Here is a 23,084-nt window from a genome sequence, read left to right on the forward strand (position 1 = left end):
GCCCAAATAGCACTAAATAACAATGTAAGGTACTTCCTGAACTTAGACATGGTTGTTGGGACCTGTTCGATGCCATAACAAAAAATGCATAACAACAAATATATGCAGAGTTTTTGAATAATAAATTGTAGCGATAATATTCTGCATTTGTAACTTTTCATCAGCGGCAGGAGCTTGAATACACAAGTTATGCACTATAAGTTATCATGTGCAATCTCAACAGCTGGTAGAGAGTAAAGAAATTACAAATGAAGGCACACAACAATCGAGTAACTCTTGCAACATTCTTAGCAACCAGCAGTACGTGTACGTTCATACCTCACATCTAAGAAATAAAACAGGAAGCACAATTTTACGGAGAGGAAATCCTTGAATGGAAAGGGGATGAGGATCAAAATTTGACTCTAAACTTGATATGCATAATCAATTGATACTTTACGATACTGATACTTTACTTTAGCATGCTTAAAGGCAAACTTAAATGAGCATGCTGACTATAAAAGGGTGTGCCCAGGACAGCTCCGACTGGAAGCAACAGGAAAATGTGGGAATGAAAAAATAGCAACAGATGAATTTTCTTGAGTCTTGCATCAGCTAGAGATGTTTATACTACTGACCTGTATTCCAAAACCTGCCTATATTACTGTTATGAAGATACTCATTATGCTAGCGTAATTCTTCCCCCAAAATTTGCCATTATGCTAAAATTCTGAGGAGGTACAACATGGTCACACCATAGATAGAAGAGAAAGAGATTGGCAACGGGGGCAGTTCACATGATGCTTTTACATTGAATGTACACAGATGGGCCTGAAACTATCCGTGTTCGCCCTAAAACTCCCGCGAAAACCCAGGAAACTTATTGTGTCTAATGCCTACTTCTCAAAGACCCCTCCAACACTTAAACACATCCCCCTGATGGTAGGTATAATTTAGAAATGAATAAAATATAATCTTGATTTTCGTGAAGTAGCTAGAGGTACACAAAGCCTCTGTCAGAGGCTTTTTCATGCTTGTGTTCCTATAGCACCTATGATAAATTATAGCTAAGGTTGTGTTACTAAGTAGTGTGCTATGTCCCAAATCGCCACACAAATGAGGTGAAGTTGATGTTTAGCAGTAGACTTGCTTGTAGACTTTTCTACAGACGGCAAAAACAATTCTCATGAATTATTCATGTTTAGACTGACTCCCACGTTAGAAGTAAGCCTCGAGGCGAAACGCGGATGGTATCGGAAGTGCACTCTGTTGCCAATCCCTTTCTCTTCTATCTATGGTCACCCAACTCTTGCACAGCAGCAGTTATTATGCTCTTTTTGGCTGCTGCCACAGCTCTTAAGTCATAGGAGTGGTGTTTCTCCCTCTGTGTTGGTATCTCTCTCTCTCTGCCATCATAAAAAGTATCTATATTCTATGCTGCCATGCTTGCAACTGGTTCCACGTGCTAGTTCAGCTCCCCCACAGTGCCACGCCCATACATGGGCGATTATTTAAGATGGGTGTTCATTGACAAAGACAGAGCTCTTACCATGGGCATTTAGTCAAGTAAATACGGTATCTAAGAATTCAAGAGAAGCAATTATGAGACATGTACAGTAGACAATGTTGGTAGCGGCTATGACATGTGTACATTATGAAACATGTTACCGTATAGAGGGTAATTTTCGTGGGGCAAAATATTCGTGGTTTTTGAGGTTGAAAGTCTGACCACGAATATTTTACCCACGAATGAAGCGACCTTGCCTACCTTTACTATGAAAATATTATCTACGAAGTGACTAAATATTGCTCAACCACGAATATTTTGCCCCCCGAAAACTACCGTAGTAAACAGTGGTAGCGGCGACGGTGGTAGCGGCGACGATCACAAAGATAACAATTCTAAAGCAAAATTGATTACAGATGAACGTATGTAAAAAAGTACCTTAAAATTCATAAAATGTACCTTCACTAAGTACACACAAAAGACAATAAACATTCAGACAACAGTTATTGACGAGACGGCAATAAGTGAGGGCAATCAATAAAACTTATTCACAGTTTCAATTTCAACAATTTCAACTAAGCAATTATATTCATTTTATTTGCAAGCAGCTTTTCGAGGAATTTGACTTCTAAACTGTCTGACTTCGTTGCACTAGCAATAATAATTACTGCTTAACACACATACCTTGTGGTTACTTCTTTCCAAAGCATCGATCCATATTGATAAAATACTAATCGTGCTCTAGCCTAATCTAATGAATAGGCCAAAACAAACAAGAGTGAGTCTATGGAATCTGAACAAGGAAAATATGGTAGTACAGCTATAATGAAATTAACAAATTCACACATTAGATACGGTACGGATGTCTGGACTCCCTACTGTAAGTACACCACATGCATGTACATGTACATATATAAACCATACATGTATACATGCATGCACTTCCGCTTAGTATAGTCAAACGAGCAAGGTAAAAAGGTAATTAATGTTATACACAGAAGAGGAAATAGGAATTAAAACGGAAAATTCTATGGTGGTGAATAATAATTTTTTTAATGACACACAGCTAATACGTTAAGTACGGGACCAGGAGGTAAATGTCTGAAAACGCTTTAACTTTTCAACTCGTTTCAGTCCACTATGCGATAATCACAAAACTTACGTGAAAAACTAGGACATCGCACAAAATTGTCAAGTGTTGTTACCATGCTCAACAAATTGAGGGCATGATTGGACATGATCGAATTTTATGATCACAGCTTTTCTCATACAATACAATCTAAATTTCCCATTAATAACTAAACCTCCATGATCAATCACTTACCTGTTGAGATGGTATCATCCATACTTAGCTTAGGAAGTCGAAACTCATCTTCAACTGAATTTGTTTACCTTTGGGCTTGTCTTGTCTTGGCTTTCACGTGATCACTAAAGCCCAGAAAGTTAGCCTAAAAACTCACCTAAAAAGCTTTGCACGAGTGTTTTGAACAGATATATGCACTCTACACTGTCTCCTGACCATAATGATACTTCAAACGATGTCTAAAAACCATTTTAAAGGTGTTTTCTTGGTACCTCTCTAGTCAGTACACACAGTGTGTATGGCTAGACACGTGAGGGAGAAAGAAGAGATGAGAAATACAAGCTTGAAAAACTTGCTCATAACAGTTGCATTTCCCCCAAAACCTATTCTATGTGATTCAAAACTATTTTAAGAACCTTTAGAATAGCTCTACAGCCTGCATGAAGCTATGTGGAGGGAGAAAGCAAGCACAACTTCTTCATGTGTGTGTATGACGTCATATGAGTTCACATAAAACACCGAGCAAGAAGAGTGGAGAGAAAGCGCTTCTTTTAGCTATAAGCATCCATAAAACTTCCCATAAGTCATTCACAGTGTGTATTAAGTGTATATAAGCTGATGTATCTGGTTAAAAAGCCTAACAATAAGCTTTGGTGCAAGAAAAATAGACCTATTTTTTCAACATACAACTCCACCATGAAGAAAGTGTGCTAACTTTTTGACATATTTTGGCTCATAGAGCTGCTTAACATTTGAGATGCAACTTTTGCAAGCTATGACCAATAGCCCAACATGTTAGCCACCTAAATTGCAAATTTCAGAGCCCTAGAATGTATTTGAATATGGCTAAGACTTGAGTTTGCTCAGCTTGTAGACCACAAACATGGCCACTTTTAGAGTAAGTGGTTACAAAATTTGGTCTCATTCGTGCCAAAAGAGTTGTCTTGTTGATATTTTACATGCAAAATATACTTTAACTATCCCTCCATTGTTTAAGATGCTAAAAAACAGCCATATTATTATAGCTAAGAGACAGTAGAGCTCAGAAAATCCCAAACAAGCACAACAGTCTCATGGTTAGCTACAGCCAACAGCTCTAGTCCAAGCGTCTAGGGCAGTGATCCAAGTCACGTGCGGTAACCTCCAATCTGGTCGGGTAATGTTTACTATAAAGTTTTCCCCCCTCCAATGCGCACCATTCGAGTTCAACTGTTCCTCATCAAGTTCCGAAGAAGCTCTCCTCTCTCAAGTAACAATTCGTTATGTCTGCCGCTCCTAAGCCAACGAAGAAAGATGCCCCTAAGAAGGCTGCTGCTAAAAAGCCCGCTGACCACCCTAAATACGCTGACATGATCAGTGCTGCTGTTTCAAATCTCAAGGACCGCTCTGGTTCCAGCCGACAGGCAATCGTCAAGTACATCAAGGCCAACTACAAGGTTGGAGAGAATGCTGACACTCAGACCAAGCTTGCTCTGAGGAGAATGGTCAAAGATAGTAGCCTGAACCAGGTGAAGGGAGTTGGTGCAAGTGGATCGTTCAAGCTCAACAAGCCAGTTGTTGTGAAGAAGCCAGCTGCTCCAAAGAAAGCTGCCGTAAAAAAGCCAGCAGCCAAGAAGGCTGCTGTTGTCAAGAAGCCTGCGGCTAAGTCAACACCCAAAAAGGCAGCTGCAAAGAAACCTGCTGCCAAGAAGCCCACTGCCAAATCCCCAGCAAAGAAAGCTGCAGCAAAGAAGAGAGTTGCAAAGCCCAAGAAAGCACCTGCAAAGAAGGCAGCAGCAACGAAGAAGTCTCCTGCTCGGGCAGCTCCCAAGAAAGCACCAGCAAAGAAGTCAGGCACCCCAAAGAAGGCAACCAAGAAGTAAACTCATGAACATTTATCTCAAACGGCTTTTCTAAAAGCCACCACTAGAACAGAAGACAACCACCTTTCATGTTTCATGTGTTGTGTTTTTTATTTTTATTGTCACTGCATCTCCTATAATATTAAATTCTCAATTCTTCTGAGAAGGGGTATAAATTAGTCTTGGGAAGGTGGATTTGCTCTAATAATTAGAGGTGAGGCTTAGACGCTTGCAGATGTAAGAAGGCGTGGTTTACAAGCAAGTTTGAGAGATTTGTCTATGGATGTGATACTAATCAGCAATCAAGGTGAGAGCATGATAATAATCATAATCTGATACTGTCATGTTTGTGACTGCCTAACTAGGTGTGTTCAGTGCCATTGTAGGCATTAAATTTTGCATTTGCTAAATTGCTCTGTCACCTATGAAACGAAACTAAGACTTCATTTACATGTATTGCTGAACGTTTTCTAGTGGTTCATACTGGCTGGCATATAGGAATCACTATAAATAACGAGTGGTACAAGCTGCGCTGTGCTGATGCTTCTCAAAAGTGTTGTGTTCAGTATAAAAGTCAAGAGGTAATTGAATGTTTACATTTGCAATTGTGTCGAATAATATTGAATTCCATTAGCAACGAGTACCGTAAGCCCTCGATTTAAGGTGACCCTCCAAATATGCGACACCCTCGAGCTCAGGCAATTTTTTGACCTCTAAAAGAAGTGACAGCTGCATTGACTTTTAATGTAGCATCTTAAATAGAGGTAAATGTAGCCACTCCCTAGCCTCGATTAACAATTGTAGCCCACTGCGTTTTTAAGCGGCCTGAAATCGAGGCAAGTAGACTCTGTAGAGCTACCTTCAATTAGAAGCGACTAATTTGATGCAACCCTCTAAATATGCATGATAGTTATTTGTTTAGAAGGTAGGTTAGTAAAGTTTCTGCTTGTAGGATTGGAAATTAGCGAGAAATTGATTCTGTCAGAAGTGAAAATCTATTATGCCACACATTGAGAAATTGATTCTGTCAGAAGTGAAAATCTATTATGCCACACATAAAAGGGTGGATCTACAAATAGAAGTCGGAGTCATAATGGCTGCTAGTCTTTGCTCTTTTCTGTCTTTTCTAGCTATTATTATAGTGAGCGCTTTAGTGCAAGGTTAACTCATAGAAAGTTTGTGCGAACATGCAGATGACTACCAAATACTCTAACCAACAGCCTTCACTGTAAGTATAAAATATAATAACTCGAGAAAGAAGCAGTCATAACCAGCACGCTTACACGTTACATGTTCCAATAGCTCTAAAACAGCCTTGGGAACATATAACTTTATTAGAAAGTCTCTTTTTACTGGGTGTGGTCAGTCATTAGCAAGTACTACACGTGGCTCATGGACTAGGCGTGTTTTAAGTTGCTGAAAGAGATTATGTCTCGAGGAAACACAGCTTTGGGAGTTACCCGGCAAAAGTGTGCTTAATAGCCTCGTTCATAGGGCGTAGCGCGGATAATTTTCGAGGCTCCAATGCAGATTCAATGTAAAATCATCACGTGCACCACTCCGTTTCCTATCCCTCTCTCTTCAATCTATGCTATAACTACATGTAGGTTTTCACGATTGTGCAAAATAATTTCTCTTGATTCTGGGTGTGAGTATCCGTGAATATCCGCTCTGGGAGGTTATTTCCATTGCAGACTAGAAAGCAGATCATTATACGGAGTAAAGAGGTGGCTTCCTCTTCCTGAGGCTTCTTTACATTAAAGTCATTGTAGTTTCAATCTGGACCACCTTAGTTCTTGGCCGTTGTATAGCGTGTGGTTGCTCTTCGGCCAGAGTTCCACTGTATACTCACACACGCATGAAAAGCCTCGCGCAGAGTTTTATTTAAGTACATGTGTGCATGTTCAGTGACTAAAAGGGTCACCAAATATGTAGTATACAGTATAGAAACCCTTTATAACAGTAAGTTTTGAGGTGGCCTTTGTTCAAGGGTTGTTTTTATACACCAACTGTTCATTTGGAACCTGGGTCCCTTTTATATTTCAGTTCAGGCGTGGTGATTAAAACGGTCAATAGCACTAGCTCGTTGATAAACTAACACCTTTAGAAGATTGTGTCAGAGATTCCACTGCATTTGCATTTTTGCACGTGATGGTGGATCCTTAATGTAAAAGCGCATTTCGTACTCTATAAGGGTGACCAAAGTACCAACTGTAGGTTTGTTAACTGATCAATACTACTGAGTGATGCAGGTATACTGAAAATCTCCACGTACAAGTTGCAGATCACGTACATCCTGATCCAGAATATGAGGTAAGTATCATAATTATGTACATGTAGTGTATTCATGTGCGTGTGTGATTCATGTGCGTGCATGTATCTCGGAGTGTGTCCTTTGCAATTGTGTGTTTAGTAAAGCCGGAGTCATTGACCAGTTTTTCTCATACCGTAAGACCTCAATTTAAGGCGACCCTCCAAATATGCGACACCCAGGAGCTTCAGCAATTTTCTGACCTCTAAAAGTAGTGACAGCTGCGTTGATAATTATTTTTTAATGTCGCGTTCTAAATAGAGGTAAATGTAGCCACTCCCTAGCCTCGATTGTAGCCCACTGGAAAATCAGTGTTTTTAAGCGGCCTGAAATCGAGGCAAGTAGACTCTGTAAAGTTACCTCCAATTAGATGCGACCCTCTAAATATGCGATACCAGGGCTTCAATATAATTTTTCAACCTCCAAAAGATGCGACCTCTGGCTTCGTAAAAGTGTCGCTTTAAATTGAGATCTTACGGTAGGTTAAAATGATGAAATGAGAAAAGTCCAACATTGCACATAATTATTTTCTATTACGTATATACCTATCTAGGATGTCTCAGTGTGGCGTGTTTAGATCCGGTGAACCACGACAAAAATTATTTAAAGCCACCATGCGTGCAGTACAAAGGATACCTAGATTTGGTCAGGTGAAGTGTAGTGATTGCGGAGACCTTTACACTATTTTGAGCACTTCTGTCAGGTAAGTGCATGCGTATTAGCGTTGTGGATTTCATAATTAATTTTATTGAGTGCCTGCCTACCTCACAATAATTATTTATTTTGGCTTGTGACGTATTGAAAGCCAATGAGAGGCACTATAAAATTATATACAGTCATGTTACAGTAGTAATGTCATGTTACAGTAGTAATTATTATGTTATAGTTGTGACACATGCACGAGTGCCACATGGGATATTTGCTCAGTAGTGACTTAGGCTCGAGGGCCGCAGGCCTCGAGGGCAAGTGCACTACTGAGCCAATATATCCAATGTTGTGCGCACGAGTGAGCTGTGTAACAACTGATTTGTTTCATTCCTTGTGCATTCCTTTCCGTGTATACATCACTCGTTTTATAGGACAACTAGTTTCAACTACTTGTGGTGGCTGTGGAATGCACCAGACGCATGAAAAACGTTTTCTGCCTACCACTGAATCTGTTTAACAGTGTTATACTATAAAAGGGACCGTTTCAGGTTACTGGTTGGAGGGTGGGCTTTAGGTAACTTCAGCCATACTATGCCAGTATCTAGATATTGGCACAGTTCAAGGCTTGACCTGTGCCATATGGCAGATATTGGCACAGTGTTTCCTTTGATCTGCCCACTCAAAATGCAACAAAATGTGCCTATAGATACTGCAGGCACTCGTGCAGTTACTGGCACAGACTCGTGATAATCATCAGTATCCATGGGATAATGCATTTATTGCTTGGCAACCAAAATGCAGGTTGAATCTGCGCATGCACAACATGCGGTTGCTTTATCAACCAGAAGAATGCTTAGCAACAAAATTGAGTTCTCCCAGTTGAAGACGAGTTTAAGAGAAAGAAAACAGCTAGAAAGACAAAAAAATAAGACTCTAGAACACCAAGAGAGCTTGCACAAGGCTACTTAAAGATTTTGTAGAGAACAGACAAGAAAAAAAGACAAGAAAAACGTTGACAACCAGCAACCTGTTTTTGAAAATGGATAGTTCTGAAGGATAAACAGCTTGTGCTTGCTTTCTATCATGCTCCAGTGTATCAGAAGAGGACACATGCACTGCTATAGTTGAGAAAAGTGTGACAACCGTTTTTGAAGCCAAAACGACTTTATACAAGCCTGAACAGGCTTATATGGTGGTGCAGTACACTTCTACATGTGCAATACGCCGCTCAAAGCACCCACTCCCAACACTGATGCCTGTTTGATGCATTAAATATGAACACTGACAACCTCCTGACCCTCAGCTTCACTGCACAGAGCACAGAAGTGATACAGAGCATCAGAAAACAGGAAAAGAGACTGATAAACATTGCAATGCATGATTATAAGTTTGTAAACTATTGTTCTCTCACTGCTGAAAATGTTTTATTCCAAATAAGAATCACTTCCTAGTGTGCAATAACAAGTGTGCAATAATACTTTCGGGTGTGCGATATGGAAAAATATCTGCACAGTCGGTGATGAGTCGCTTCCTGTGCAATTTGAATGTAAAACGCTGATGTCAGCACTTATTAAAAACAATAATAATATATTATGTGCATATTTATGTGTCTGTATAATTATGGTAAAAGGTAGCCTCGATCCCAGGCCGCTCTTCCTCGAAGAGAGGGCCTGGTATCGACTGTTTGCGCATGCGCCACATAATCCCCAGAAACTGGGGACTCAGGATATCATCGTATAATGCTCAGTAAAACCATGACGTCACAACGAACGGAAGTGGATTGAAGAAAGTGGATAGAAGAAGGTTTCTAGCCCGTGTGATAGCATTCTAATAGCTACCATTAGCCTACTATGTTAACAAAAGACTCACAGCCTGCAACAGTGTGGATAACAATCCTCTGAACGGAGGGGAAGGCTGATAATAGCCTATATGGATAGGCCACGCCCATCTGACACTAACCTTGGTGAAAGTCGACTCTATCAGAAAGAAATTGCTGCTGTAACCAATACAGCTCTGTCTCTAGCTAGCTAGCTATATAGCTCTGTGTCTAACTTTTAATATGAAGAGTATTCTTCGTCTATATAGTAATTATGTTATTCAGGATATAATTCGGGTAAAAATTCAGTTTACATTACGGGAATATTATCCAATAATTTTGCGCATGCGCAAGCAGTCAGTAGCAGGCCTAATAATTAGGCCTTGTGAAGGAGGCTAGGTAAAAGGATACTTATACGTACCATATCTTACAATCAGAGATCAGATAAATGCTCGTGCACATAAAATAATGATTTAAATACCACTTGTGTATATTGTAGATGTATAATTATACTTTCACAATGACTCCGAGATATTTGACAATGAAGTAGTACTCTATAAATACAAATATAATAATATTATGCTAAATACATGCAGAAGGTTCAAATAGCTAATCGAGTTATTGTCCCATTTTACAACGCTGATAGGAAAGTCCACGGATATCATCAATGATAAATCACTAAGACATTAAGTAATATATCATGCACATTTAGCTTAGCAACTGAGAACATTATTACATCTTCCGAGTGCACCAGCCTTAAAACACGTTGACTAGCTAAGTGTGTTATAAAGGTTTTGTTGTTGATCACAAAGCTGAAAACCCTGTTCAAGAGCTATAGTTTTCAGACTAGAAAAGCTACATATCTATAGCTTCAAGCTGCCCTTTCGAGATGGCTGGGATGACTTAAATGCATGGTGATGAATCACATTGGAAAAAAGTGTGCAATAAGTACAGTCACATGACTGGATTGGATGGATGTCATTGGCTGCATGTAGGCCACAAGATCAGCAATAAGTTATATTCATTGCTAATTCACAATTAACAGCATGTGGTTGTGGCGTAGGTTGGACAGAACGCCTACTGTAGGGTTTTAAGTGGAGTTGTGTACTAGCTCTTCCTAATAAACGTTTGGTACAGTATATATACATACATGCATGATCGTAGCAGTTGAAAAACAAATGCATGCATGGAGAAGCGTTGCATGTTTTATGCATGTTATAAAGGATCACCAAAAAGGTGTATACTAGTCTCGAATTCCAGCCGGTTCTCATTGTAAGCGTGGGAGGGAGAGAACCGTCTGGTGACTCTGGGCATACTTTTCTGTCGTCGGACGGAATGTGGGTAGAGTATATTCATTGAGCCTTACCCGTAAGAAGAGTACATTCATTGGAGCCTTACCCACAAGAATGTAAGATAGCTTCGAGAATGCAACCGCTCTATATAACAGTTCTATTTAAATTGTGGGTTATTATCCACGTGGTTAACAGGATGATTACATTCCTGACTGACAGAACGTTCTGCCCAGAGTCACCAGACGGTTCTCTCCCTCCCACGCTTACAATGAGAACCGGCTGGAATTCGAGACTAGGTGACTTTTTTTATAAAAGTTTGGAGGTGGGTGGCCTTTGTCGAAGGGCTGTTTTTACAAACTGTTCATTAGTTTGAACCTGGGTGCTTGGCCTTTATATTTCAGTTGGCGTCTCATAGCTTGGCCGTTAAGAGACACTATAACTAATTGATGAACTGGACTCTAGAAGATTGTGCAGAGAGATTCAACTGTATTTCAGACTAAAGTACCATCAACTGCATGTATTCATTATTATTTTTGTTGACTGATCATACTATACTGCAGTGTTGCAGATATATATACTGAAAGTCTCCACGTACAAGTTGCGAAGATATTCTGATCCAGAATATGAGATGAGCATCACAACAATGTCTGTATTCATGTGCGTGCATGTATCTCGGAGCGTGTCCTTTGCAATTGTGTATAATCATGACATGGCTTTACTGATTATACACATAGTCATTGACAAAGTTTTTCTCATGACTGAGGTTGTCCAATTGCACACATTCTCTACCTATCTAGGATGTCTGTCCCAGTGTGTGGTGCATGTCCCAATATTATTTTGAAGCCACCATGCAGTACCAGAGTATAAAGCAAGAGCAAAGTGTGGTGATCACGGAAGGCAAAGAGTGGGCAACAGTTACGCCCATGCATACAAACTTCGAATATAATAAAAAAACCTGCAAATCCCACAAAGACATTCGCACAATGGTGGTCCAATAGTTCTGCGTCAGTTTTTTTGCAGCTCTGCTGCAGCACCTAGCTCTGAAATATTGATTTTCTAATTATCAGAATGTCAGGGCAGGGCCAGAAACAAAAAATGTAAGTACACTCGAGAAGATTTTATTTTAGTTTGCTTTCTTTCTGCTTTACTGAGTAATTTACGGTATAATTATGTTCTCAAGTACTAAGTACTCGTAAATTTCACATAATTACATTGAGTGTTTGACCTCACTACGTAATTATTTAGATAACTTTGTAACTACGTATGATCAATTGAAAGCTATGCATTTGCATTTTTAACTGTGTAAAGGATATACTTCCGTAAAGGGATTTCATATCTTATTACAACACGATCAGAGATCTCCATAAAGTCATTGTGTCACAAGGGATAATGGTGGACTAAAAATACCGGAGTGTGTATAATTATGTAATGTATACATTTTGAGTAAAGGATCATTGTAGTCAATGCTTATAGCCATAATTATCGTGCTGTATATATATATTGTGTAGAGGCAGACCAAATAATATAATTATCTACAACGTATACTGTATGTAGACAAATAATTATATCTCAGCCACGATCGGAATAGAGATAAAGGAAGGAAAGGGATTGGCAACGGTCGAAAAATGTGATTATCCGTGATGCGCTACGTCATAAACTTTTATTCATCTTTTATAGCCTCCACTTATAGCTAGAAGTTAAAACAACATGCTTAAACATTGATTATAAATGTAAAAAAACATACAAAAGAAATTATAGTCAAGGAAATGTATGCAGCCCAGTTGTCAACATAGACACGATCTGTAGGCAAAACATCATTATTATGGCTACGGCAGCCAGTCAATTCTACCACACTTGGACTTCACTTTAAATAAAGAACAGGACACATGTAGCCTTATACTATACGCAATTCTAAGGTCTCATGAGACCAATAGCTAACTAAAAGTAATATTACTTCATTTCGCGGGCGTTGTGCTGGGAAATAATGCGCATCAAGGATGGTTGAGAGGAAATCAATATGAAATCAATGTGAAATGATCACGTGAGTTACTCCCGTTGCCAATCCCTCTATTACTCTATCTCTGCTCAGAACGTGTCCTTTCATCCACCAATTATTTTAGCTTGAGTTGAGTTTATCTAATTGCATGCATTGTCTGTCTCTTTTGCAGTGTGGTGTGTTTGTGAACCTCGACGTGTCCCAAAGCTGAAGCAATGTAATGAGTACAAAGGACATTGCCATGGTTACCAAAGTAATGTAACTGTTTAAAGGCATGCTAGCAATATCCACGTTGAAGTCATTCCATAATAGGTTACCTTGCGGCAACGGGACACCAGAAGTCCAACTGGGAGCTGCACGTTGTGGGTATAATATAGTTATAGCTTCCACCATAATTATTGGACGAGCGAACTGAGCCCCACACTAGCACACGTGCATTTTTCTATTTATATTGTACGTTGTTCGATTGAACAAACAAAACTTACGCTCTTTGCCTCACTCAGTGAATTCGTTCGATTGATCTACGTACATATCTATGCTTGTTTCGCTCGCCCTCAGTGCATCTTTAACATTCCTCTATGTTGGAAATTATGTTCGATTACTTCTTGTTAATGTACAACACGTATTGTTTTAAAAGTTACTCCATGCACTTTTCTTTTGCTATAAAGTATAATAGTGTTTTTTGCTCTAAACAAAACTATCGATTGTTTTTTCCCGTGTATAGTACGAGCTGTTGTGCAAACCACTTTTGCAGCACAATCATCGCTCTTCGTAATGAAAATGTGAATCTGTGTATAGTTAAGCTAGGGCATACATGTCACTGTTAAATTGTAACCCTACCCCTGGCTTCTGCAGGTGACACCACACTATAGCAACACACATACATTGCTACCTCCCAATTTAAAAGTTCCATTCAAGAAACAAACTGAATTTTGTGAGCATCCCATTATTTTATTATTACGCAGCACTACTCCATTCATAATTTGTACCTCGGTCAGCCCGAGGGTAAAAGCATTCAGTGCTCTATGGCTTATAAAGGCTTGCTACATCTATTAACCACGGACCACCACCATGCAGTCTTCATGTGCACTAGCTATTATTCTTCAATTACCCCTCACAGTCACAACTGTTATTTCATTCAGCTGGTTCCGCTTCCGCTAACTTAAGTTGATCATATGTTAATATTTCTAATTCCTTACTGAAACTTTTGTCCCTCATACTTAATCTAAACGTCGCTTTGCTTAATTATCACAACATGCATGCGTTTATGTGGTTCAATTTCCTGCCTACCTGGCTATGTGTGTGCGTATAGGTACAGCTGAGCATGAATACCAGAAATCAAAATACAGGTGGCTGTATTATACTAACAATGAATTGCTTTAAATAAAGGCTATAAAGGGTTTGAATAAAGGAATGCGCTTACAGTGTATCAAGTTACTTGTATATAGCTACTAGCATTTACCATGCAACCTTGTGCCTAACTTTCTTTTACTTCCATCACTTCAAATCAAGGAAGCAATGTGAGTATATACTGCATGCATAATTATAGCAAGCAGATCTATTTGGGTATAGATAGACCTACCCTGAAGTTTTTTCCTGCACATTTTTAACCTACATATAGCTACGTATCTTCTGCCAAAATGATCTAGAGCTGGTAATAATCAGTATATATGTGGAAATTTAAGCTTTTCACGTAGAATTAGACTGTACCTGTACAGATGATTAATCACTTCAGGTTGGTAGGCATTTAATTTAAGTGCAGCCAGCCATGACCACCTCATTCACTTCACTAATGTCACAGTTGACTGTCGAGGCCGGCCAGTCTTGTTGGTGGTGGTATCCTTCGCTCACGCAGGCAGATAGTGAAGCAACTATTAACTCAAGTACTTCAACTTTTAACTGCCTACCTCAAATCCTCTGTATAACTATACAAAGGTATTTTCCATTGTTCGATTGCTCGTGTGTGTGTCATTTTTAGGAAAATCAAGTATATCGATAGCCATAAATATTAGATCTATATATGCGTGAGAAAATAATGTTGTACGTGCATATCCATACATCCTTTTCTATTCCTATAATATTATTATTTGCTTAGTGATGTCTAAGCTCATCGTCAACGATTTGAAGAAAGAAACAGGAGTAACAGACAAACAACTGGGACAGGCATGTAGGAAAAAACACTTGAAAGAAATTGCACAGCATGTCGGAAACTATCCTCAATTTGCCTCGAAATTCGACTTACCACCTCCTGTTGCATCTGGTATTGACACTGATCTCAAATTGTCGTATGACCAAAAAGCGCAGAAAGTTTTCCTATACTGGTGGAAAAATGCCAAAAATCGTACTTACTTGAATTTTGTGCAAGCATGCCTCGAGCTCGGTGAAGGGGGCATAGCACGCAAAATGTGCAAACTCAGTAAAGGTATAATTAAGTATTATAACCTTATAGGTTTGCAGAATCAGACTAATAATAATATTAGTGATAATGTTTCTTTGAATACTCTTACATAATTATATAGAGAGTGTCGAAGATCAACCCTATTCTGAGATGATTTCAGGTAATCATTATAGAATTGGAAATGGTGTAGGCTGAAGCTGAAACACCTTTTTAATCATACAGATACCGAAGTCAAGGAAGATTCACCCGCTTTGCCAAAGGTACACCTATTATGGTTGATTCTATTCATTAGGTATAGTCATGCAGGTAATCTGACAGCATTGATAGTATATTCATGTCGGAACCACCCCCATATAAGTAGATCACATTCACGCTCATGCAGGTATGGTATACATTTTCCCAAACGTGCAGTACCCATAACATTCATGTTTACTGTATGGCAACCATAATTATGTTAGTATAATAATACACACAAACCCACGATCTAATTTCGTGTTCTAATTAAATTTATGTGCAGATAGAGGGGATGCAGATGTTTTGCACCACTGATGATGAAAAACTGGAGCAGGTTGACCCAGCTGATGCCTCCAACATCCCAACAGATGCTCAGGGTGGGGTGGCACGATACCACTTGTTGTGGGATGTGAAGCTAGTTCCAGAGCTGAAAGTTCATTTTTTGAACCCTGAGATTCTCACGAAAGATAATTGGACATGTGGGCATAGCCATGATCAACTGACAGCCAACAATGTGCTTGACTGGGCCACTGTCTGGAATAACCGTGCTAAAAGCTACCCACTGATTGCTGATGAGCTAGCAACAAAAGAAACAGCTCATATCCGTGTGGAATTTACCAGTGACAGTGAGTATGTTCATGCAGTCTCTATACACAGTAACACTGCATGTAGTGGCCCTCTGATTTATAGCACAATGTGAGTTAACCATCACACACTTCAAACCTCGTAAACGTTTGAGTATTTTGGTATAACACGAAAGAGGCATGAACAATGCATGCATGCATTTTACAGAGAAAGTGATATCATGGTCAAAGGTCGGAAGTGCAGCATTGAATACTGGCCAAAACGACCCAACAATGGTGCTGAACTTGTATGGCATGGCTAAAGCTGAACAGAGAAGCATGGTAATTCATGAGTTTGGCCATGCTCTGGGACTGGATCACGAGCATCAGCGATCCGACTTCTGGGATGTGCTGGAATCAAAAGATGAATATGAAGAATATCGATTTATTATTGGGAGAAGGCGAATGAAAAGTGGAGATGGTGGGCGTTGCATGAGAGCTTGTGATGCAGTGTTCCGAGGAAAGCTGAATCTGCCACATGAAATTGAAAAGTCTGAGTACGACCCAGCCAGCATCATGCACTATTGGTAGGTTAAAATTATACGCAGTATACCTGACCCCTCTTCATACAGATTCCTGTTTTTAGGGAAGTCGATCTGATAATGTATACAGCGCTGTTAATACTGAATTTCCTCAAAACCAACATTATAATTGTTTGTATGAGTGATGTTTTTGATGTGCATGTAAATTTTTTGTTTCCAGGTTTGACAAAAACTGGTTGTTGCCGGAGTATCGAAAGCGTTCAGATGTGGTCAATGTTAGTGAGCAAGAGAGGAAGGTGCTATTGGGAGTTCATGACCGTGACTACAACAATGGGAATCTGGCAAAACAGCCATCCGAGCTGGACTATGAAACATTGAATAAGGCCTACAGTAACAAGGTAAAAGGTTTATGGTTTTCACTTGTCGGCATGCACTACCTAAGGCATTTTGTTGTCAGCTTAATATTTTGAAAATTCCCACTATATAGGTGAGTTCTTGCCGCTCATGTGCTGGACGCAGCCAATGCAATGGGAAATCATGTCCGTGCTTCCATGAGGAAAAAGCTTGCACCCCAAAATGTCACTGCAAACTAGACTCGTGTCGAAATCCGAATAATGGCTCGCATGAGTACGTTCACATTAATATTAGTTAATGCCTGTAATAACTAACGTGTTGCCCAATGATTTCAAACTCTTCTGATTGCATGGTCAAGTTTTCCCATTTGAGTAAATTCATTATATAGTTTTGCTGAATTTCATAGCTTCCCACAACTATAATATGAGGGGTCAATAGTGCCAAAATGCAGTGGTGGTGGCTAATTAGCCTCGAACACGTTAAGTTCAAGATAAGGTTGGAACCACTGGGCCTCTAGCTAATTAAACTTCTGTTGCAGACTACTTAGTTTTTAGTGTCTGGGTGGGAGTGGTCGGCACCAGTAGCGCTGACCTGATATCAGGCTGCTCATGGTCTTGAGGCTAGCACAGGAGAATCCTCTGTTTCAGCTAAGGTAAAGGTCAAGTGGTTCTATCGCATCGCCGCCTAAACATATTCGAGGCTAAGCCGCCGCCTCCTCCTAAATACAGCAATTTGTTTTCTTTTGTAACTATAATGCAACATGCCATATACAGAGCACTGGGTTGCTTTGATCGGCCCACTCACTGGGCAAAAAATAGTTACGATTGAGAGAGGCTGCATGCATGATCACATTTATACAGCGATAATAATTATACTTAGTTTTGGCAATTCTCAGCCAATTATTTCTGAGTTTTTATACCACATAGCACTGCGTTTACACAGCATGGATAGCCTCAACACCACAACTTATCAGTTGCATAAATTGATTTAAAGCTTCGTTTTTCCTATACTGGTTAGTAAGCGCATGCGCCTGTAGGGAAAATAGTGGTAAATGGAGATTTGCTTCATTGAAACGTCATGGGTGTGGTTATATTTATAGGTGTGGTTAATCTCTATAAGCACATCTGGATAATAGGCGCATAGAGGCCCACTCTTTTCCCTACAGGCGCATGCGCTTACTATAGCTAGCTCGATTGTTTGTCCGCAAGAGGTCTATAGTCATATCTGACAGCAGTAACAAACTACCGATAGTGAAAGAGACTTAACATCTATAAAGAGGTGTGGAGACCGAGTTGTTGGGCAAAGAACTGTGCAGAAAACCATGTGCCTTCTATCAAGGCTCTTGGTCTGCTCCAGTATGCGCCTATTAGTTGATGTGCGCTTATTAACGGTTATTAACCAGATTATACGGTAGAGTTGCACATTGCATGGCAGTGTATAGCTATATAGATGTATATACACGCCGCTATTATTCGAGGTAGCTATTACACATGCGCGGTTTGTTTTCTTGGAGCTTCTCTGCTGATTATTGCTGAAAATCCTGGCTACGCTCCTACTGTATAGTGTCACTGCATTTAATTTAACTCATGTAAACTCATGTATTTATCATTCTCATAATGAGCCCGGTAACATTAATTTGTAGTTAGTCCATAGGTTCAGGGTATAGGCGTATTAGAGGGCTATAAAATGTATCATTATTATAACACACGATAAGGAATATTGCTGGCATACAATTATGTGAGTAGTCTCAATAATAATACTAATTTTTTGTATTTTAGTGGCCAAAAGGTGCTCCAAACTGGAGCTGCTGCTGGTCCTCCAACCACTACCCAGTACTACACAAAGCCTGTCAGTGAAGGTAAATACAATAATTGATCTACGTACATATCTATGCTTGTTTTGCTCGCCCTCAGTGCATGTTTAATATGTTGGAAATTACTCGATTACTTCTTGTTAATGTACAACACGTATATTGTATTAAAAGTTACTCCATGCACTTTTTTTTTGCTATAAAGTATAATAGCTAGTGTTCTGCTCTAAACGAAACTATCAATTGTTTTTTCCCGTGTATAGTATGAGCTGTTGTGCAAACCACTTTTGCAGCACAATCATCGCTCTTCGTAATGAAAATGTGAATCTGTGTATAGTTAAGCTAGGGCATACATGAATTGTAACCCTACCCCTGGCTTCTGCAGGTGACACCACACTATAGCAACACACATACAATGCTACCTCCCAATTTAAAAGTTTCATTCAAGAAACAAACTGAATTTTGTGAGCATGCACATTGTTTTATTACTGCGCAGCACTACTCCATTCATAAATTCGTACCTCGGTCAGCCCGAGGGTAAAAGCATTCAGTCCTCTATCGCTTATAAATAAGCTTGCTACATCTATTAACCACGGACCACCACCATGCAGTCTTCATGTGCACTAGCTATTATTCTTCAATCACCCCTCACAGTCACAACTGTTATTTCATTCAGCTGATTCCGCTTCCGCTAACTTAAGTTGATCATACGTTAATATTTCTAATTCCTTACTGAAACTTTTGTCCCTCATACTTAATCTAAACGTCGCTTTGCTTAATTATTACAACATGCATGCGTTTATGTTGAATGTGGTTTAATTTCCTGCCTACCTGCATGGCTATGTGTGTGCGTATAGGTACAGCTGAGCATGAATACCAGTAATCAAAATACAGGTGGCTGTATTATACTAACAATGAATTGCTTTAAATAACTCGACTGCTGAATTGGTACTCCTCCCACACTGAGGTGTAGAACTTGAGCACCACCTCTCTCACCAGCCCATATCCACGCTGTTGTAGCATCATTTCACATATTGTAAACCCTGAAGGTATGACTCTATTTCGCATAAGCTGAAAATATTTTTGTATATAGGTCGGAAGGGATCACATACACATGTTGCTTGTTGACATTTATTGTCCATCAGCACCCACCAACTATTTACAGTAATGCTTCACCATGCCTTGCTTAGAGCGCTGCTCCAACTATGGCCTGGAGCTCATTCTAGTGTTCTTTGGGATCTTCATGAGTATTGGATTTGTGACACAAAAGCTTCAAAATTTGAGCACTTATGCGCATGCACGAGTCAGTAGATGTTTGCTATTAAATATTAATCGAGAATAGGATGATCGAGGTTCGGGTAATGGATTGCTGATGGCCTAGCCTAATGAATATGAAGGTGTCTTTCATACCATAGCCATGTTATGTGTATGAATTATGTCGTTAGAAATATAACTCCCCATCCGTTACAGCAATGCATGATGTCCCAACAGTTGCTACTGCGAGTTCTCCACAGAGCGATCAATCTGGTGCACAGCCAGAATGTGAGTAACTGTGACATTACAAAATCCTTGCCATTGTAGAGACATGTTGTACACTAACACCATGCAACATCTCACATTACTGCATTGTGTAGCCTCGTCTTAGTCTGGAATCAAGGCTATTATACGCATTGTGGTGAGATGGTGTCTCTATTATAATTATACAGATCTGGTAGTCTCCTGCCTTGGAAAAAGAGCTTTGGCATCAGATAAAGAAGATGAAACCTCTCCAAAGCGTTTGAAGAAGGATATCGGTATAGGATATTATTATTACATACAGCCATATAGATAATAGAGGAAGGGGATTGGAAACGGGATCACGTGAGCTTATGCTTGCAACCAATAGATACCTTGAGGTGTGATTTTACTGGTTTTGAGGTCACTGCGGTGACCAGAAATTTTGTCACCGCAGTGTCGATGTGTGGCAAGACCATAATAATTATGCTTATACCTTCTATTGATTGCATGCTTATTGTTGTCTATATGCATATATATATATATATATATATATGCATATATATATGCTATATGCTTGCTCAAGCTTTTAGTTTAGCATTAGTACATAAAAATGTATTGCAAGCTCAGCACTTTAAGCTGCATCCATGGTCGCGGCTATAATGAGGTTGCAACACGGACTGTCCGTGTGAAGTAGTACTAATTGCCTGCGTTTTTCTAATCCCCTTCCTCTACTATCTATGATACAACTTACGGAAAAGGAAACGATTAAGGGTACTCTAGCTCGAGTAACATCCGCTTTACTCTGCGGTTCATTCGAGGCTGTGTAACAAGCCAAAATTGTAGATAGGCTATATACGCGACCGTGTAATAATTATAACGTACATGGAGGGGACTTTACGACTTTTATTACACCCTTGGATAATTATATTTATTATACATTGTATAATTATAGGATCATCATCGGATCATCCTGTCAAAAGCCCAAAGTTAAAAAATACAACAGAGTCGTCCTCCACTGTTCTTACTCAAGATGATATTCCAACAATTTGTGAGAGGCTGGCGAGTGCAAGCAACAATTGGTTCAATTTGGGATTGGCTCTCGGAGTGAAGTATACACACTTGCAAAATATTCAAGAGCAATTTCCTAATAATGAGCACCGCCTAACAAATATGATGGCCATGCGTCTCCAAGTTTCTGATTCAAAGGATCCAGTCACATGGCCTTACATCTGTGAGTGCCTAAGGCGTCCTTTAGTAATGCGTTTTGATGTAGCTGATAACATTGAACAAGTACTAGGCATATAGCTATAGTAAAAATGAAACAGTTTTTCTATACGTGCATACCATAATAGTTTTCTTCTGCAACACTGGACAAGTCTAGTGTCTTTTTAACCCATATATATATTTTACATGTACATGCAGTATAATTATTATAGTTGTCAACGTCATTGTTAAATTTGTGTTCAGTTCCGACAGGTAAAGAGTGGCCCAAAATACATGCAACATTGTAGGTGACCTATGTCATGATTAATGTTATTCATTAAGCAGCTAGTTATCCACACGTACATTTTACGATTTTACTCTCATTCATATTACCCATGTACGATAATAATTGTGTCAATAATTTTTCTGACAAAAATACTTGCAATGTGAAAATTGCTAAAATAGACGTCTCGGGGTGCTGAAACCTTAAAAGTGTCAAATCATAGTGAGTCAGACCCTGGTTAAGGGGGTTTTTTAGGTACATTTAAAATTGGGGAAGTGGGTGTGCCAAAATACAGGGGGAAAAGTTACGCTTTACTATACATGCGTCGATTTTAGCAACTAGCAATGTGTGTGAACTCTCTGGGACATTTTTGATGGACAGGGCACGCGTTTATGACTCAATAGCTTATTCAACTATCGAGTGAGGTGTTTCTATTCAAAAGGAGCTTATTATGGACTACATTTATCAGTGCAACTTTGTGGTCTTTTGTGTCAGATTTGGGACAATAATAGAGTCAATGGCAGGTGAAGGGTTATGCATGCATGTGGTTTGTGTGGACCTAGTGGAAAGTGTGCATGTAAATGAGTGGGTTATCTACCTCAAAGTATCTGCAATATAATATAGGATAGTGATCATACTGTTATGTATATATGGTACTGCGATATGTAATTCACAGAATATCCACTGACTAATTATAACTCCTTATAGTCCATGCATGCACTGGTAGAGCAATTCGAAGGGGCTGTGTCCCTCGCATGTTTTCAGGTCTGCGCTACCTGTAGGAAATACTGTATAGAGGGTAATTTTCGTGTGGCAAAATATTCGTGGGTTTTCGTGGTTGAAGGTCTGACCACGAATATTTTACCCACGAATGAAGCGACCTTGCTTACCTTTACCTGCAGTGCAAGCTCCAACCACCAAAATATTACCCACGAAATGTCTCAATATAATTATATTGCTAAACCACGAATATTTTGTCCCCCGAAAATTACCCGCTATACGGTAGTCAAAATTCAATTTATGGTTCATGGTATTTGGATTTTTATTTAGGATGCCGTTATGCAAAACTTAATGAAAATAATGATCTTTACCAAAAATTGACATTCTTCCTTTAGACACCATAAATTATGCTAAAATATTATTCCGAGCATAATGTATCAGGGCCTCTTTGAATTGTCGTTTTGGCATCGTTGTACTGAAACTCCACGCACTCTAGCTGCTCTTAGTGGGCCTCTTTAATTAATCTCAGTATGATTGTACGAGACAAGCGCATGTCCTTTCATCAGTAAATACCATCATATTGTTTTGTTGAGTTAAGGTTGTCTAATTAAACGCATTCTCTGCCTCTTTTGTAGTGTAGTGTGTTTAAATCAGTGAACCTTGACGTGTCTCCAATGAAGCAATGCAACCGAACGAGTACGAAGGACCTACACCTCTCTCTGGCAGCATGGTTGCATGTGTAATACGCTATACTCGCAAGTAGCCTGAAGGGTGATCACAGAAGGCA

At 39.5% G+C, this 23,084-nt stretch overlaps 3 protein-coding genes across 3 annotated transcripts in view; all 3 read left to right on the plus strand.

Moving 5' to 3' along the window:
* The window catches only part of LOC135334204 (uncharacterized), a gene marked incomplete in the record, with an annotated part of 688,739 nt that overhangs the window by 560,017 nt on the left and 105,638 nt on the right, over positions 1–23,084 (plus strand).
* Positions 3,975–4,784, plus strand: LOC135336947 (histone H1-delta-like). The gene has a single exon (XM_064532827.1). The coding sequence runs from the start codon at positions 4,052–4,054 to the stop codon at positions 4,649–4,651; it is 600 nt and encodes a 199-aa protein (XP_064388897.1). The 5' UTR covers positions 3,975–4,051; the 3' UTR covers positions 4,652–4,784.
* LOC135335565 (uncharacterized) lies at positions 14,024–21,566 on the plus strand. The gene is made up of 13 exons (XM_064531101.1): positions 14,024–14,213; positions 14,495–14,628; positions 14,789–15,115; positions 15,213–15,251; positions 15,314–15,351; positions 15,609–15,951; positions 16,118–16,475; positions 16,651–16,828; positions 16,918–17,057; positions 18,563–18,642; positions 20,065–20,136; positions 20,301–20,387; positions 21,044–21,566. The coding sequence occupies exons 3-13, from the start codon at positions 14,791–14,793 to the stop codon at positions 21,394–21,396; spliced, it is 2,013 nt and encodes a 670-aa protein (XP_064387171.1). The 5' UTR covers positions 14,024–14,213; positions 14,495–14,628; positions 14,789–14,790; the 3' UTR covers positions 21,397–21,566.

The sequence above is a fragment of the Halichondria panicea genome, chromosome 1 (assembly GCF_963675165.1).
Source record: "Halichondria panicea chromosome 1, odHalPani1.1, whole genome shotgun sequence".
Lineage (NCBI taxonomy): Eukaryota > Metazoa > Porifera > Demospongiae > Suberitida > Halichondriidae > Halichondria > Halichondria panicea.